The following is an 18,054-nucleotide window of genomic DNA, read 5'->3' on the forward strand; positions in this document are numbered from 1 at the left end:
TCAGAACAATGTCCTTAATTCGTGAAATTGATGCACTTTACAAAACTTCACCTGGTTAAAAGTTAGATATTAAACATTATTTTTGACATGAAAATGTATGTTGTATTTATTAATGCAAGGTTAAGTCAAGAGAATCACATTTTGTGATGAACCTTTTAAAATTCCAATTAAGAGTAAGAGCAATTTGGCATAGAGACTCCGCTAGAAAGTAAATATTTGCTTTACTGAAAATAGACAAAAACCGATACTCTACTATTAATAAGAGAGCCAATTTGTCCAAAATGTTTTTTTTTTAATTTAAAACTCTGAAGACAACCATTACGGAGTGTTTTCAAAAAGAAAAATGATGATATTTATTATTTTATATATTAAGTGGTAGTGGTTTGTACAGTACTGTGTGCATTTGTTATTTTGAAATCATTTTCTTTTCTATTCATTGAGACAAACTCTTTCTTTCCAGTCAGTCTTTTGACTTTCTTCCTATGTCTTATTTGCAATACACTCTCTTTCCCTGTTTGTTTGTTTGTTTGTTTGTTTTTATCAATTTCTTCATTCAAAAATATTCCAGTCGCCCCTAAGTAGGGAAATGTTCTGTGCCTTAATGCCACAAATATAATATTCCCGAAACCTTTCGGTTAAATAAATGCCATGCAATTAATTAATTGTTCTTCTAAAAACATGAAACACCAAGTTACAAATACATAGTACTTGGTAGAGATTATCAATACTTCGATCCCCGTGCAGGTCCGGGTGTTAAAAGAATAGGCCTGAAGCAGCGCTAAGCTTGTCGTAAAAGACGACTAAATAGTGCTCAGAAACCTAGCCGGGGGCTAGGGCGCTCTGCCCACAGAGCAACTGGGATGTGTGCCCAAGGTGGTGGAATGGGGTACCCCTGGCGTGTTACATGCTGGGGTTGTCAGGCTATAATACGGAAAACCTGACTGCAAACCATAGTGGTGCACCGTGTTGGGAAAGATGCCACGTTTCTCGCACGTTAAAGAACTTTACTGTGGTATTCTTCCGGAGTAGGAACCATACGGCTCCGCCACAGAAGGCTAAATTGCCTGACCCTACCCACCTCTCCCTATTTTCAGTGGCAATCAAAATTTTCGACCCCATTGTCCTTGTGTCCCATCCCTTTTTCATTACATCATTTCATGTTCATTTTATCATCAATTTCATGTTCATCGTCTGAATATAGCTGAAATATTGCTGCTCGGACGTTAAACCCCAACAAACAAACAAACAAACAAACATCAATACTTCGTAAAAACGAAACAAAAAAAAGTAATAATGTTGGAAGTTTTTGGAACTTATTAGTCCAATGTGGTGGATGTGTTATTCTCACAAACTGTCACCATGTCAATGGTATGAAAGTGTGCTCCGCGACTTGATGATCTACTCTTTTACTCTTATGAGGCTGACTTTTAAACTGATCTGAAAGAAGAAAACTCGTTTGACAAGATCTTTGATCTCAGTTTCCGCTACATTGAGGTCATACCTTATGTCAGAGCTTGCCAAAAGTACGTCGACTGTTTGTACTGTGCTTGATTTCTTACAGTTAGACTACTAGAACAGGGTTATATTGCACAAGATTATGGTTATCATAACAAACCTTTTATGACCGTCGTCACGAACTCGTGGATCGTTACGGTATATCCATCTGCACCATGAAAAACGATTTTTCTCATGTCATATAGTTTTCCATTCCTTTTTGTCTACCCCGGGCGTGACATTATATGAGCAAATAGGCGGGTATATATTATAACTGTGTTACCTGTAATCCATCTATTCTAAGTTGACTATTAGTCGCATCTTTACATTAGTCATTATATGTAAATATATGAGTTCAAAGAATAATCAAGGGAACCATGACTACAGCGAAAATCAAAAGAATATTATCCAGGGACAAGGACCACACATGGAAAACAGACAAATACAACAAAGAACATAAAATAACCAAAATAATACATACAAAATAATAAAAGTAAATGAACAACTCGGACTCAACTAAAAACTGGGATCATGGACCAGGTGCACCGGAAGGGTAAGCCTCCTCTGCTTTCCTATAAGCACCCGCCTAGTTGCTCATAAAAAGTCAAGTCCGGGATGTCGAAAGAGGAAAGGAAAAGTATGACACGTTGAACAAATCAGTTTGCATGGTGCAGATGGATACACCGTAACGATCCACGAGTTCATGATGACGACCATAAAATTTCTGTAGTGATGACTTGTAGCAACATAACCCTGTTCCAGAAGCCTATTTGTTAGATTATAGCGCGATACAAATAGTCTGCGTAGTTTCGGCAAACTCTGGCATAACGTATGAGTTGTGATATGAACACTCCATACGCCGGTGCTAAAGGGATGTTGCCACAGGTGAAAAGAAATTTGACAATTCTAAATGAAAAGTCATCACGTTTGTGGTAAAGTTTAGTCAATAGTTTTCCTTTAGCGTCGATTTCTAAGTGTAGGTTAAGATATGATGCTGAATTTACAGCGTCTTTAGTATCCTTTATCTCAAATTCTTTGGGGTAGATGCGAGGTATCAAATCCTTGATATTAGGATTGTTTAAAGATAAAAGAGAAAAACTTGGATTCAAGGATCTTGCTAAACGACATTCTTTCTTTTGGATCAGATCATCTATAAAGTCAGCCTCGTAAGAATGAAGGAAAAGGTCAGCAAGTAGAGGAGCACAATTTGTTCCAATTGAACTGCAGACCATCAGATGAAAAATGCGTCCACCACACTGGTCAAATATGTTGTCGATTAAAAATTCCAGCATTTTGTAAACGTCTTCTTCTGTATATTTGGAAGATGATTTGGAATTATTTCTTACAAAGTAAGAACCTCTACCAAGAACTATATATTTGTATGTAGGTGTACCATCTTTTCTGGAAAAACAACGATGTATAATGTTTTTAAGTCGGGATTTTAACTGAGTTTGGAGAACAGAAGCATACAGTGTTGAAAAATCAAAGGTTTTAATCCTATTTTATTCTGATAATATTCTTGAACTGTGATTGTCTCCAAAAGATCTTTTTTAATTTTTCAGGATCCACATTAAATTAATACCACTATGGGAGTAACAAATGTTGTGGTTTGTTGTGGTAGGACTACAGACCGTCTTTGAGAGCTGCGAGTATAGAAGTTAAAAGTTTTGAAAGAGGTTTGGTAGTGCATTTTGCAGATCCAGTTATGTAACGTTGTTTGTATGGATTCTTGTGGAGTTTAGGAATCCAGTACATAGACGGTAAATCACAATCAACGTCCTTGGTAGAGAGACAAAAAGAGGATAGCTCAGATTTATGATTATCCACACTCTCTTCTATGGAGAATGTGGTACAAGTATAGGTCTTATCACTGGTATTATTTTCTACAACTACCTCTGATAAGAAACATAAGATGTAAACCGTCTTGCGGACAAAAACAATGTTGTTTTGGGCTTTGTCTACTGGTACGACAACATATTTATCATGTATAGTAGACAATGTTTTTGCTACATCGGAGTCTTTGAAAACTGATGTAGCATTGGTACTCATTGACCTACTTAAAACTTTCATTCGTTTCAAAATTAAAGATCTCATGGCCTCCATGTCCGTCTTGGTCATTTGTTAAATAAATTCATCACATTTATGCTATAGTTATATTTGTTTGAAAGGTGTTCCATACTTTTGATGTGGTTATTGCATCCGTAAGTTATTGCAGTACCTTGTCTGCGTATCCAGTATTTCTCTCTTTCCTTACGATAGTTTTTACTTAGAACGAGACTGTTCGTAGGATGGAAATTTCTTTATCTAAAATACGAACTTTCGTAGAGAGGATTGAATGATCTTGTCAAAAGTAACTAAAGATACTAGAATTAAGATTGATCCGAGCAGCACTATTTCAGCTACATTCAGACGATGAACATGAAACGGATGATAAAATGAACATGAAATGATAATGAAATGAAAAACAGGATGGGACACAAGGACAGTAGGGTCGACAAATTTTGATTGCCACTAGAAAAAGGGAGGGATGGGTAAGGTCGGGCAATTTAGTCTCCTGTGGCGGAGCGCAAATGTTCCTACTCCTATCGAATACCATAGCAGGGTTCTTTAACGTGCGAGAAACGTGGCATCTTTCCCAACACGGTGCACCACTATGGTTTGTGGTCAGGTTTTCCGTATTATAGCCTGACAACCCCAGCATGTAACATGCCAGGGGTACCCCATTCCACCACCTTGGGCACACATCCCAGTTGCTCTGTGGGCAGAGCGCCTAGCCCCCGGCTAGGTTTCTGAGCACTATTAAGTCGCCTTGTACGACAAGCTTAGCGCTGCTTCAGGCCTATTCTTTTGACACCCGGACCTGCACGGGGCACTAGAATTAAGAACGAGATATACATTATTGGTGGGCAAAGGTGTCAGCATTCAAGACATTAAAATTACTTACAATACACACATAATACATGAGCACACGGACTTAAACTAGGAGTTTGGACCAAGCACACCTGTACGTTAAGCGTTTTCTTCTTTACAAACGTGGCTGAGGTGCTTAAAATATTTCAAATCCGAGTTTAAAATGAAAAAGGAAAGTATGACATTTTAGGAGAGTTAACTGTTTATCATATTTTATAAAGTTGCTAGAGTTTATGACTCTATGTTATGGTTGATAAATTGTTGTAAGACAGTTAAAAGCTTTTATACATGATTGTGTGTTGGTGACATTGTGATGTACCCAACATAAACCCTGATTCATTATGGGGTATGCCACGACTTTTTGTTTCTATGTTATAGAAATGATATTTATACTAATTATTATTTAGAATTATTTCCCTTTGATTATGAAAACGACTGAAAGAAAGACATTTAAGAGTAATGTGTGGTTGAATTTATAATTTAATTAATGTAAAATATTAGTTGTAATTGATAATTATTACTTCTTACCTTCTGCTACACAAGTAGCATGATCTATTCCATCGACACTCGGGTAATTTCTTGTATGACCTCTTCAATAACGCTCTACTTTATAACATAGATATTTAGTCATTAGGATAGTTGTGTTTTCACGCTTTTGATCATACAAGTAGTCACTGATTTTCATACCTTAACGTCCGACAGCAAGTAAACTCATACTTGTTGATCTTTTGACAGATTAAGGAAATTATCACAATACATCTTCTCATGTTGGTGAGGCTACTAGTTATGAGGTCTTTTCTTCCAATGTTAGGTTTAAAACGCACAAAAATACACAAACGAATAAAAACCAAATAACACATATGCAATGTATCAAATCCCCAAAATTATGATTGTTTAAAGATAATATGTCATCAATATAGCGGAAACTGACATCAAAGGATCTAGCCAAACGATATTCTTTCTTTCGGATCAGATCAGCTAAAAGTCAGCCTCATGAGAGAGTAATCAAGGGAACCAAGGTTATAGCGGTAATCAAAAGAACGCAATCCAGGGACAAAGACCAGACACGGAAAACAGACACACACAACAAAGAACACAAAACAACTAAAATCATACATACAAAGTAACAAAAGTAAATGAGCAACTCGGACTCCACTAAAAACTGGGAGCATGGAGAGTGAAGAATAGGTCAGCAAGTAAAGGAGCACAATTTGTTCCCATTGAAAAAGGCGTCAACCATTCAGGACAATTATGTTGTCGATTAAAAATTCCAGCATTTTGTAAACATCCTCCCCTGTATATTTGGAAGATGATTTGGAATTATTCCTTATAAAGTATGAGGATTCTCTACCAAGAACTATATATTGGTATCTAGGTGTACCATTTTGTTGGATAGTTTTAAACTCAGAATTATTTTCTGTAAATCTCACGCTATTTATATCTATCACATTATCGAAAATTACCGACTATCATTTTTTAAGATAGTACGTGTGTTTTATTTTCAACTTCCAATGGCTTAGTTATATGCTAAACGGTGTTTATATGGAATTTCTATCAAAAACGTCTTAAAAGAAGTTGTTATTTACTTGACAAAGTATAAGAATATCGATAAAAATAAACACAGTTATCGAATCATGTTTAATTTAAATAAAAGTTTGCACGGTCAGATATATGTTTATGGAATTTATGGAACTTCATGGAATGTGGGAAAGATGGTCACTACAACTACACACAGGCTGTATGAGCTCATGGCGCCAGTTAGCAAAACAAACATTTCTGTAAGAGCTGCATTGTTATGTTTTTGAAGAAATTATTCAATCATTTCTACAATATCAGAACAACGATTATTCAAACTCTTGTTCCTATTTGTTCTTCACACAGAGAAATTATAATTTGAAATACTGCATTGTCTTTGGTAAAAATTGAAAGTTGATCATTTGTGTACAACTTATGCATGTGAAAGAACGATATTATATACGATACGTTATGTTGTGGTTAAAAATTAATTAAGCAGAAAAAAATTCCAAACCACAAACAAATATAACCATATGAAGGTATATAAACTTGTAACTTCAGGATATTTTATCATCAGGAATTTCAGAGGTAGTTAAGACTTATCACTTAGGTAGCGTAGTTTACTATTCACATATTTCTTGTCATATTTGTATATCTATCCTTAAAGGCATTACACCTGTTCAATATGAAGTTGGTTTTTTTTATAAACAATTATTCTTTCATAAAATTGTGGAAAAAATAAAATAATAAAAAAATCACATCAAATGAAAATTCAAATATACATAGAGGCTGTTTTACGATGCTCCGGGGTTTTCTATAAACTTAACCCATTGTAAGTGTCGGTCGATAATCTGAATGAGTTTATTTTGAATGATTTTTATTTATTTTCAGGAACCAAAGAAAACATGTTGTCATTCTATTTTGTATCCCTCAGTGTGGTGTCTTTATCGTTAGCAGGTACGGCTTTACAAATTAGTAATATGCAACTAACAAAAGCTATATTTACACTTTTTACTTTTGCTGTGTACTAAAACAATATTCAATATAAAACAGTACGAATCTACTAAAAGTGAAGTTCTATTTTTACATATTGTTGTCGACATTGGACATTACAAAATGAAAATTATAGGTTTAAAAACATTTTCACTTCATGGTGAATTAAATAAAATAGGCAATGTAATACATGCAAATTTATTTTAAGATTAAAGGTTTGTGTTCGACAGTTTACGCTCCTGAGGAAGTTGGGAAACCAGGAAGGTGCCCATGTGATGTATTTAGAGGAGGAATATGCCAAACTAAACGTTAATGTTCAAGTGATTACGACTGCAGTGCTAGTAAGAAATGTTGTACTGATTCTTGTGGTTCATACTGTACATTTCCAGCAGGAAGTGGTTTGATTGAATCTGAAATGTTTGGTGGAAGATCCTCACATGGTGGAAATATAAGGACAGTTGGGAGAGTATTGTCTAAAGAAAGAGCTGGAATTGCAAGATCTACACTGGATGGCCGTTTTGTAGATGAATTAAGCCCTGGAACACGAATTGAAAGACTCGGTAGTGAAATACTCGACACCCGAGGATTATCTAGAGCTTCAGCTTCTGTAGGGGATAGAATATTGCCTTTGAATGTGATAAATAGCGATCTAGGAGATGGCCTTGGTGAATCTAGAATAATAGAAGTCTCCAGGGTTGACCCGCTTAGTGTTGGTTCAAGAATTACTGGTAGACATTTGAGAAGTGGAAGCCGACTCGGATTTGATAGTCTTGGTAATCTTGGCGGAATCCTTGAAAGATTAGGTTCAAGAACTGTTGGTGTTACAGGTTAAGTTGTTGGATTTAAATTTGACAACGGGTATTCCAGATAATTGTAATCCTTGGATCTGTAAAAATCCCCTTTATTTTTATATGTTTGCAATAAAATTAATACTATTCAAGCGTTATGGTTTTTGACAAGTAAAAGATAGGATGTACTTATCAAAACTGTAGCAGGCCTAGAGGCTTACTTAATCTGACATGCATGGCAACTCCTAATGATTTTAATTCCCTATGTCGTGAATAATTCCTAGGTTACAGCTACACTGTAACTTATCATACCCACAAATAATGTTGCCTTTTTAAAGATTGATAGCATTATTTTTGCAAGACTTAGTTCAAAACTATTTGCTGAAGTAGGACATAAAATATTAATGATTTTGAACACTTATAAACCACAATGTATACAAATGATGTCAAGTTGTTTTCTCTGTTAAATACACCATAGAAATATAAAAAAGAATAATGAAATATTTTGCAATAATATTTTATTTTCTTAACAACCAGTTCCAAAAATCCAAATCAAATGCATTATTCAGTAATAAGTATGGAAACACAATATCATTACGAAATTCTTCAGCAACAGAATAAAAGGGTATAATATATACAACTATACTAATTTCAAAAAGGTTTAACAAGAACTAGCCGTTATGAGTTACAAGATTCATTTTCTTTTGCCTATAACAACTTTTCTGTGTTTAACATACATTACTATATCACTATAGTGAATCTGTAATTATATCGCAGTAATGTAGAGCACATGACTTGACGATAGTCTTGATTGTGAGTCATACGAAGCATCATGTTATAAACTTATGACGTTTTCGATGTAGAAAAAAACGAAAACACTCGGTGCCGTTCAGTATATAAAACATGATATATCTACCGATGCGAAATGTAAGACATAACGAAGTACCCAGAAAAGTAAAGTACATATACATGCACATACACAACAAATGATGTAGGAACAATCATCAACCAAACAACTATATTAGAGTTATACGACCTCGGACGACTCGAACCTCGGATGACTCGAACGTCGGATAACTCGAACCTCGGATAACTCGAACATTTTTGCCTTGTTCCTTCGACTTCGTCTGAACGAGGCTCGACTGTATATTTTTGTGAAAAAGAATACATTTCGCAGTTCTTGACCCATGTTATATGAGAAGTTTTACAAGAAAAGACATAGACAAATTGATGGATCGATACCATCCAACACATGATACATTCAGGACAAAGGTCGATACCATCGAAAACACAACACAAACAAGTTTATGATCAATACCATCCGTTGGTTGTTTGGCTGTCTGTGTTTAATACTATTATTCAACCATTCAGAAATGATGCAATAAAAATTAAGAACTTTGCTGATAATATCATTATCATATCAGCATGGAATGATGACTTAAAAAACGTAATTTAGAGAAAAAATAAATTACTGATAAAATATAAAACTGGTCCAGATAACTATAAACAAAACAAAAAAAATACTATTTGATTAAAGGTTTATCATTAAAAAATGATTGCAAAATTCATGGTTGTGTTTGAGATGGTAATAAGCTTTTGCAGAAGGAAGTCTCGCATATTACCTCTTATCAAAACATTACACAAAGCAACTTGACGGTACACAACATCTTAAAAGATGTAAATTATGATACTTGAATTGAATTGCAGGTGGACAGACCAACAGGAAGACCCTGGTGACTCCACAATGAAATACTTAGTATAACTAGAAATGACCCGTATAATGTATTCTGTGTAAACGAAGATTATAAGGATTTTTTGTGTTTTGACCGGATATTCTAGAGAGTGTCATTATTACTTTTTTTCTAGTTTTTCTGTATCAAAAAGTTTTGACCTTTCTTTATAACAACCATTTATTTGTTTTCGGGTTGTGGCACCGAACTATTTCAAGGCATTGCGAGGAATACATCAGTTTGAAGTTTGGTGAAGTTCATCGTGCATTCTGTCCGCTAATGGTTCATATGCATCAGATATCCATCGTTAATAAAAACATGTACTGTAACATAACCTTTGTATTCAAGCATTCATTGAAATACAACTTACTTACAGGGTTGGCATAGTTGTCAGCAGATAAAATATTCATGGGCACAAGTGGGAAAGACTGCCTGTTACTTTAAACTAACTGGCCACCAATGAATTATGTGAACATAGATTAAAACCAGTGGAAGTTCCACATCCATTGGAAAGTAAATGGAGTTCCGTCCATATATATGCCCTGACCCGAACCCTGTCAACAAAGAGTCTCTATGTTAAAGAGGCAGAGGAGGTGTCAGCTTACTCATCGGTTAACCCCGGTTATCCTTTAATCAACCTGCAAGTTATAACACTTGTCTTGCCCGGACTGCTCCTTAAATCACTTACCAGTCTCTTCTTGACTGACACCCGAAATTGTTCTCTCCGACAAAAAATAACTTTCGACAGCCTTGTGTTGAAATAGGCTTTACCTTGCAAACTCTATTACGCCTTGAATACTGTTAAAGAATACTAAGTTACCAAATTTGGATATATGGATATCATCAAGTCAATTCGCCAGGTAAAAATCTGATCTGAATGAGTAATCAAGGGACACTTTAGCCCATTGGAATTATAGTCTGAGGTAACGTTTAAAAGCATGCAATTTCCACCTCCTAATTTGCATTATTTTTTTTTTCATTGTCCCTTTCTTTGGATGTCTTTAATTTGAATGTGTTTATTTGTTTTTGTTATTTTGTATGTATGATTTTAGTTACTTTATGTTCTTTGTTATGTATGTCTGTTTTCCATGTCTGGTCTTTGTCCCTGGATTACATTCTTTTGATTACTGCTATAAACTTGGTTCCCTTGATTACTCATTCAGATCAGATTTTTACCTGGTGCCATATTTTGTTAAGTAAATTCAAAATTCTGAGCAATCAAAAAGAAGCCAATGAGAGGGCAGCTGAGAACATTGTAGCTTAAAATATGGAGAATAGTAACTTGAGTTTTTAACATAAAAATAGTTATTGGTGCCCTTCTTTTTGTTGACTTTACGGCGCTTTAAACATTCAACTGCTGTACTAACAATACAAGTCTTTGTAGTGTCTTTAAGGCCATGAATATTAATATCTGTCGGTTTTTATTTTGGTTTTTTCTTTTGTTTGTGTGTGTGTGTGTTTTTTGTTGTTGTTTTTTTTTTGCTGCTTTTGTTGTTTTATATTTCTTTGTTTTTCTTTTTTTATTGCATTGTGTTTGTGTTTTTTTACTGACTTAAAGGTTTCTGAAGTGAACAGCTATAGAATAGTTGAATGATATGATGAAATAATGCTGAAATAATATAATAAAATACCCGGAAATGCACCTTGATTTAAAAAACAAACAACAAAACTTTTTTCATCAATTATAAAAACAATTCAGTATAGACAATACCAACAACGTCAAAGTTAACATATCAATCATGTTATTATATGGTTACATAGAAGGTTACAGGAAATGCACTCTTTCTGTAAGGTCTTAAACTTGAACACACTCAATTTTAAAGAAAAAAAAACAGGTGTAATGGCCTGACGTAATAACAAAGTAATTTGCATAACATTTAACATACTAATCATCTATTTACTTAATTATAAAATATAATTGCAGTTCATCTGTCTGAATTAAATTATTTTTGAAAAAGTGTTTCCATTTCATGATTGAAAAAACTTGATCAATTGATTTCAAACAAGCGCACGGTGGACAAACTGTTCTCATAGTTGATGATTTAAATCAATGGAAATAAGGTATAAGGTTGTTTTGAAAGAATCTTCACTTAAATGATAATTACACATATACCAAGTAATTTATACAGTATGCTTTACAATGAGAATTCTATCCGATATCCTGAATTGATAAAAAAAAACAACACATTTGTTCTGTTTTTTTTCTTCTTAAAAACGTCATATTTCATTTTAGGAGGTTTAAGCTAACATCCAGAACCCAGTAAAAAGTATTGTACAAATGTATTATATCTCAGTCAAGATTGGAAAACAAAACTTATGATAAACTCTCTCTACATACATCTCTAAGTGTCAAAATAAAACATAATTACAAATAAAGTAAATATTAAAAAGTTTAAAAAAAAAAGACAGCACAAAAAAAATTCTCAATCAATTGAAATTATAACCCAAACAAAGAAAATCTATAGTGATGTTATAAACAAAGGCCGAGTCTAATTTGACAGTTTCGCCAACCTTCAAAGACATGGGCATAAGTAATCAACTTTGAACTTCATATTCATTAGTCTGGAGATTCTGATATATTAACATTTAGACACGAGGTTGCAGTTGATATGTCAAAAGGACATTTGTCACAAAGTTTCTATTTTAAACTGCCTGTATCGTCTATATAAGTTAAGGTCTAGGTATGAAGCAGAAGAAGGTTTATGAGTTGCCGTTTTAATTCCAAGTAAGCCAGTTATGTGAAATGTTAGTAATTCTGGAATTGCTCGAAGAAAATTCGCCATATATATATTTGATCCGATGGAGCAGTGTAGTGAATAGAGTCGTCACATTCTGAGACGTTTATATATATATATATGTGTGTGTGTGTGTGTGTGTGTGTGTGTGTGTGTGTGTGTGTGACAAAATGATAATTTGTATACAGAGGTATATATCTGTTAATAAAAATCCAACACGATCAGATTTTCACGATTGAAATTATAGACCGCCCGACCGCCCGAGACTGCCTGTTTTACGATCGGGTGACCAAATATTAAATTATAACAGCCCGGTGGTCGTGCTATTTTAACAGGTTACTGGGATTACCCTTTTCTATTTTCGTAACGAGTTATCGGTATTTCCTCATTCATAACGGAACTAAAGAATCAAACCGATTAAGTAATGCTTAACGTTTTGACTCGGTTCTCTGTAGAAAGCGTGGTAAACCCTTGTATGTCAAATCAAATCTCAGTGGCTGATTTTCATTAAATCAACCAATAGCGATCGCGTTTATTAAACAAAAATATTGACGGAAAGGGAAAAATGTATTTATCGGATCAAATTGAAACAGGGAAGATGATAGAAACTTATTAGAACAAATGGAGCAGTGTAGTGAATAGAGTCTGAGACGTTTGTATAATATTGATTTGTTGTGACATGCATCATTAATTTGATTCTATTCTACATAATAACACCTAGATGAATTGTCCCGTACCACCATGCTTCGTGTACTAAGTTACATCCCTAGATTAATCATACGGGGAGGAATGACGTCTAAATATGTTTAACATCACCTAGAGATGGTAAAATATACATTTAATATTTCGGATAACCGATATCCTTCTTCAGCATAAAACTAATAAAGTTCAAGATCAAAACATAGATTCAGAAGCTAAATCACGTACGCTGTGGGTGATTGTACCTTTATCAAAGGCACACATAAGCAAATGATAAGGAATCTGAATGAAAATAACAAAGGGGGTGTTTTTATCAAAATTAAGAAATGAATTAACTGTGGAAAACAATTCAGAAACAAGTCAAAATATAGTAGTACGGCGTATTGACATATAGCATGTAGTGCTGTAACAACCTTAGACCAAGACCTAAAAATGAATTATTTTTTTCTCGTTTAATCTGGAGAATTTGTAATTTTTTCATCCAAAAGCTTTCCCGAGACCCTCTTAATATTTTGACCAGTTTTTAGTATGTTCTATGATCGAAACAACAATGTTGTGGAGATCCTCCTGGGTGTGTCCGGCATATCTAAGATGGCGACTTACAGGGAGGTGTGGTTTGCATTTGTGGTCACTGCGATGACCATTCAAGCGCCTGTTGAAACGTACTGCATACCACATCGGCACTGGAGAAGGTATATGGTACTTTCGGTTTTGCAAGTCATGTCGCAAAAAAATGACAAATTCCTTTCCAGAGCAGTAGCTTTTTAACGTTTCGGTGTGCAGTATCTGGTTACAGGTCTTATATCTTTTATCTTCACATGGCCGACATTGTCCCATTGTATTTTGTTTAGGTTGAGATGAAATCTCTGCTCTTACTAGGGCATCTCTTACACTCCTAGGTCTACGGAATGCCAGGACCGGAGAACTTAAGATGTTTTTGAATGTCTTCTCAATTCGAATGAAGTAGCTGCGAGAGTTTCCCAAAGGCTGGATGGTAAGAAAGCACAAAAGGTGTTTTTTTTACTTAGGTTTGTACTCGAGGAGATCATTACGGCTGATGTTGTTCGCACGTTCCAATCCTCGATCTATATCTGTTGATTTGTAAGAGTAATCAAGGGAACTAAGGTTATAGCGGTAATCAAAAGATTGCAATCCAGGGACAAAGACCAGACATGGAAAACAGACATACACAACAAAGAACATTAAGTAACTAAAATCATACATACAAAGTAACAAAAACAAATGAGCAACTCGGACTCCACTAAAACCTGGGAGCATGGACCAGGTGCACCGGTAGGGTACGCGTCTTCTGCTTTTCTAGAAACACTCGCCGAGTTGCTCATAAAAAGTCAAGTCCGGGGTAGACAAACGAGGAAAGGAAAACTATGACCGTTGAATAAATCAGTTTTCATGGTGCAGATGTATACACCATAACGATCCACGAATTCATGATGACGACCATAAATTTCCTGTAGTGATGACTTCAATCTTGTAGCAACATAACCCTGTTCCAGAAGCCTATTTGTTAGAGTTCTAGCGCGATACAAAAAGTCTTACGTTTTTATTACGTTTTACAGGCAAACAAATGTTGATTTGGGCTTTGTCTGCTAGTATGACAACATATTTGTCATGTACAGTAGACAGTGTATATGCTACATCGGCGTATTTGAAAACGTATGTAGTATTGACACTCGTTGACCTACTTAAACCTTTCATAAGTTTCAAAATTACAAACTTCACAGACTTTATATACTCTGACGGTGAATCTGTCTTCTTGTTTTCGTTTTATCCATTATCCTGCTTTCTCATTTACGGCATCCATAAGAACTTTAAAGTTATTATTCCAATTTATTTAGCTTGGTTCACGGTACTTTTGACTTTTAGAAAAGACCTTACGGAGAGATCCGTTCTTCGACGATGCTTAAATCGCCCGTAATAACATGATCAAAAGGACCATATTTAAATATAAAACTTTTGCAAGAACAGGTGGTTTAGCCATGAATTCCTCAATCTCGATGTCCCGCATTAACCTTTCATAATTGAAATGTTTGGATGCAATAGGTGAAGTATAGGAATGTGAAATAATCGTATTGTTTTATATTTTAAAATACGGGGGAGCTTTGTTTTTTTACGTTTTTGGTGAGGGAGGATGTTAGCCAAATAAATTGTATCTATAACTTTGTTGACAAATGGTAGTGGAAGAAATAATCGGTTTTCTTCATCTTGAGCCTAATAAAAACTATTTTAAAGAATCTGTGGAAACCAATATAAAAAATGATGGCGACAAGTCTGTAAAGTGGTGAGGTAAGTTCAGAAACAGGAGTGTTGACTTGTTTTATAAAGGGAGAGTAGAAGAGAGGTATAGAATACAGTTTAATTATAATATAATGAAGTCCAAGAGGTTTTTGTATGAAATAAAGAAGACCATCGATGGAGACATGGTGAATTTTAGGTGATGGCCATGGCTCCTTATCTGTCTTGGATGTGGGTCAAATAAATTCAATGGAATAAATCATTCATTTCTGCAATACTATAATGCTGGTTGTTCAATTCTTGTTCCTAATCATAACACAGGGAACAGGAAATATATAATTTGCAATTCTATACTTTCTTTGGTTGAAATTTAAAGTTTATAGTTTATTTTAACCAATGAATGAGAAGAGAAATACATTCATTCGTATCGTTGAACATTTAAATTAATGATCGATTAGATACGTCATGTTGCGGTTAAGCATTAATTAAGCAGACAAATGTCACATCATAAAACGTAATAGCCACATAAACCTTTATAAGCCTGAAACTTCAGAATGGTTAACACTAGGATTTTCAGAAGGAATTAGGACTTAAAAGACAGGTAGCATAGTTTGATGTTTATTTAATTCCTTTTTTTATTTATAAATCAATCTTTAACAGCACTCATAAAACTTTTTAAAACGAATATTCTTTTTGTAAAGTTATAAAAAAACAGCACTGGTTTACGATGTTCTGATGTTTTCTTTAAACTCAAGCCCTTTTGAGTGTCGTTCGAGAATCTGATCTAAAAGAATTTTATTTTGAATGATTTATATTTACTTTCAGGAGCAAAAGGAAAAATGTTGTCATTCTGTTTTGTATCCCTCAGTTTGGTGTCTTTATCGTTAGCAGGTACGGCTTTACAAATTTGGTAATGTGTAACTAACGCTATACCTACACTTTTTACTGAGACAATATTTAATATAAAATAATATGGATTTAAAAATAATGATGATACTTTTTTTATATTTTGTGGAGTTAAAACTACATACCGCTATTGAACATTATAAATTCAAACTTGTTGTCATGCGTTTTACTAAAATAAATAAATAAAATAATACCATGGTAATTTAAAAGGAGATAACTAAATAGGTAGTTTAGTACTAAGGTACACACAATTTTATTTAACGTTAAAAATGTAAGTATGTTTTCTGTTTGATAGTGTACGCTCCTGAGGATGTTGGGAAACTAGAAAGATGCCCACGAGATGTATTTAGAGGAAGGATATGCCAAACTAAACATGAATGTTCAAGTGACTACGATTGCAGCGGTAGTAAGATATGTTGTACTGATTCTTGTGGTTCATACTGTACATTTCCAGCAGGAAGTGGTTTGATTGAATCTGAAGTTTTTGGTGGAAGATCCTCACATGGTGGAAATATAAGGACTGGTGGTGGGTTACTAACTAAAGGAAGAGCTGGAATTGCCAGATCTGTAATTGATGGTCATCTTTTAGAAGACTTCAACCTTGGAACAAGAGTTGGAAGACACGGTGGTGATATACACGACACCACCCATGAGTTATCAAGAGCTGCTATTGGCAGTGGAAGATTGCTTAAAAAGGTTTTAAATAGCGTTGGGCCGCTTGGTGTTGATTCAAGGATCACTAGCAGACATTTGAGCAGTGGTAGCCGACTCGGAGTAGATAGTCTCGATACTCTTGGTAGAATCACTGGAGGAACTGATTCAAAAAGAGTTGGTGTATTAGGTACTCGTAGAGTTGGTGTATCTAAATTTGACAACGGATATTCCGGATAATTTCTATCATCCTTTGATCTACAAAAATCCACTTCACTTTTATATTTTACAATAAAATTAAAAACTATTCACATCTTTGTTTTTTTTATATATGTGCAAATGGGCTTGCGATTTATTACGCTGTGGTATGTCGAGTGTTTTCCATGTACTTGACATGTATGGTAACTCTCAAAGAATGCTCAAGTAATACTTTGGTTTTATCTACATTGTAATTTATGATGGCGACAGATTAATTTGCTGTCTTGCAGAGAAATAAAGGCAACCAATTTTAGGACATTAATCAAAAGGGACACAGTATAAGGACAATTAATAGACAAAGAAAATAGACACAGATAACAAAGATCACGAAAAGAACTAAAATGAATAACATGAACAAAAGAACAAGAATTAAAAATATAATGAGGAACCCAGATTCAACTACGAAGTGGAAACATGGACCAAATGGGTGAGATTAGCATCCCCAGCTTATACAAAGTAACAAAAGCAAATGAACAACCTGGACTCCACCAAAAACAGGGAGCATGGAACAGGTGCACCGGTAGGGTAAGTGTCCTCTGCTTTTCTAGAAACACCCGCCGAGTTGCTCATAAAAAGTCAAGTCCGGGGTAGACAAACGAGGAAAGGAAAACTATGACCCGTTAAATAAATCATTTTTCATGGTGCAGATGGATACGCTATAACGATCCACGAATTCATGATGACTACCATAAAACTTCAATCTTGTAGCGCGATACAAGTCTGCGTAGTTTCGGCAAGCTCTGGCACTCCATACGCAGGTGCCGAAGGGATGTTGCCGCAGATGAAAGGAAAGTTGACAATTCTGAATGAAAAGTCATCACATTTGTCGTGAAGTTTAGTCAATAGTTCTCCTTTACCATCGATTTTTAAGTGTAGGTCAAGATATGAGGCTGACTTCACAGTGTCTGTAGTATCCTTTATCTCAAGTTCTTTTGGGTAGGTGCGATGTATCAAATCCCCGAAATTAGGATTGTTTAAAGATAATACGTCATCTATATAGCGGAAACTGAGGTTGAAGGATCTAGCCAAACGATATTCTTTCTTTCTGATCAGATCAGCTATAAAGTCAGCCTCATAAGAGTGAAGGAATAGGTCAGCAAGTAAAGTAACAATTTGTTCCCA

The 18,054-nt window shown here is 34.8% G+C and overlaps 1 protein-coding gene across 2 annotated transcripts; it reads left to right on the plus strand.

The window, feature by feature from the left end:
- Nucleotides 1-12,723: 12,723 nt before the first annotated feature.
- On the plus strand, nt 12,724-16,985 carry LOC148627193 (uncharacterized). 2 transcript variants are annotated; one of them, XM_088564655.1, is made up of 3 exons: nt 12,724-12,817; nt 15,943-16,008; nt 16,319-16,985. In XM_088564655.1, exons 2-3 carry the CDS (start codon nt 15,957-15,959, stop codon nt 16,912-16,914), a joined length of 648 nt encoding a protein of 215 aa, XP_088420781.1. In that variant the 5' UTR covers nt 12,724-12,817; nt 15,943-15,956; the 3' UTR covers nt 16,915-16,985. The 2 variants fall into 2 exon arrangements, with proteins under 2 accessions (XP_088420781.1, XP_088420780.1); XM_088564654.1 differs by lacking the exon at nt 12,724-12,817 and adding an exon at nt 15,636-15,718.
- The last annotated feature ends 1,069 nt before the right edge of the window (nt 16,986-18,054 follow it).

Source organism: Perna viridis, chromosome 1 (genome assembly GCF_037379345.1).
Source record: "Perna viridis isolate PV_CMFRI_1.1 ecotype Kerala chromosome 1, ASM3737934v1, whole genome shotgun sequence".
Classification (NCBI taxonomy): domain Eukaryota; kingdom Metazoa; phylum Mollusca; class Bivalvia; order Mytilida; family Mytilidae; genus Perna; species Perna viridis.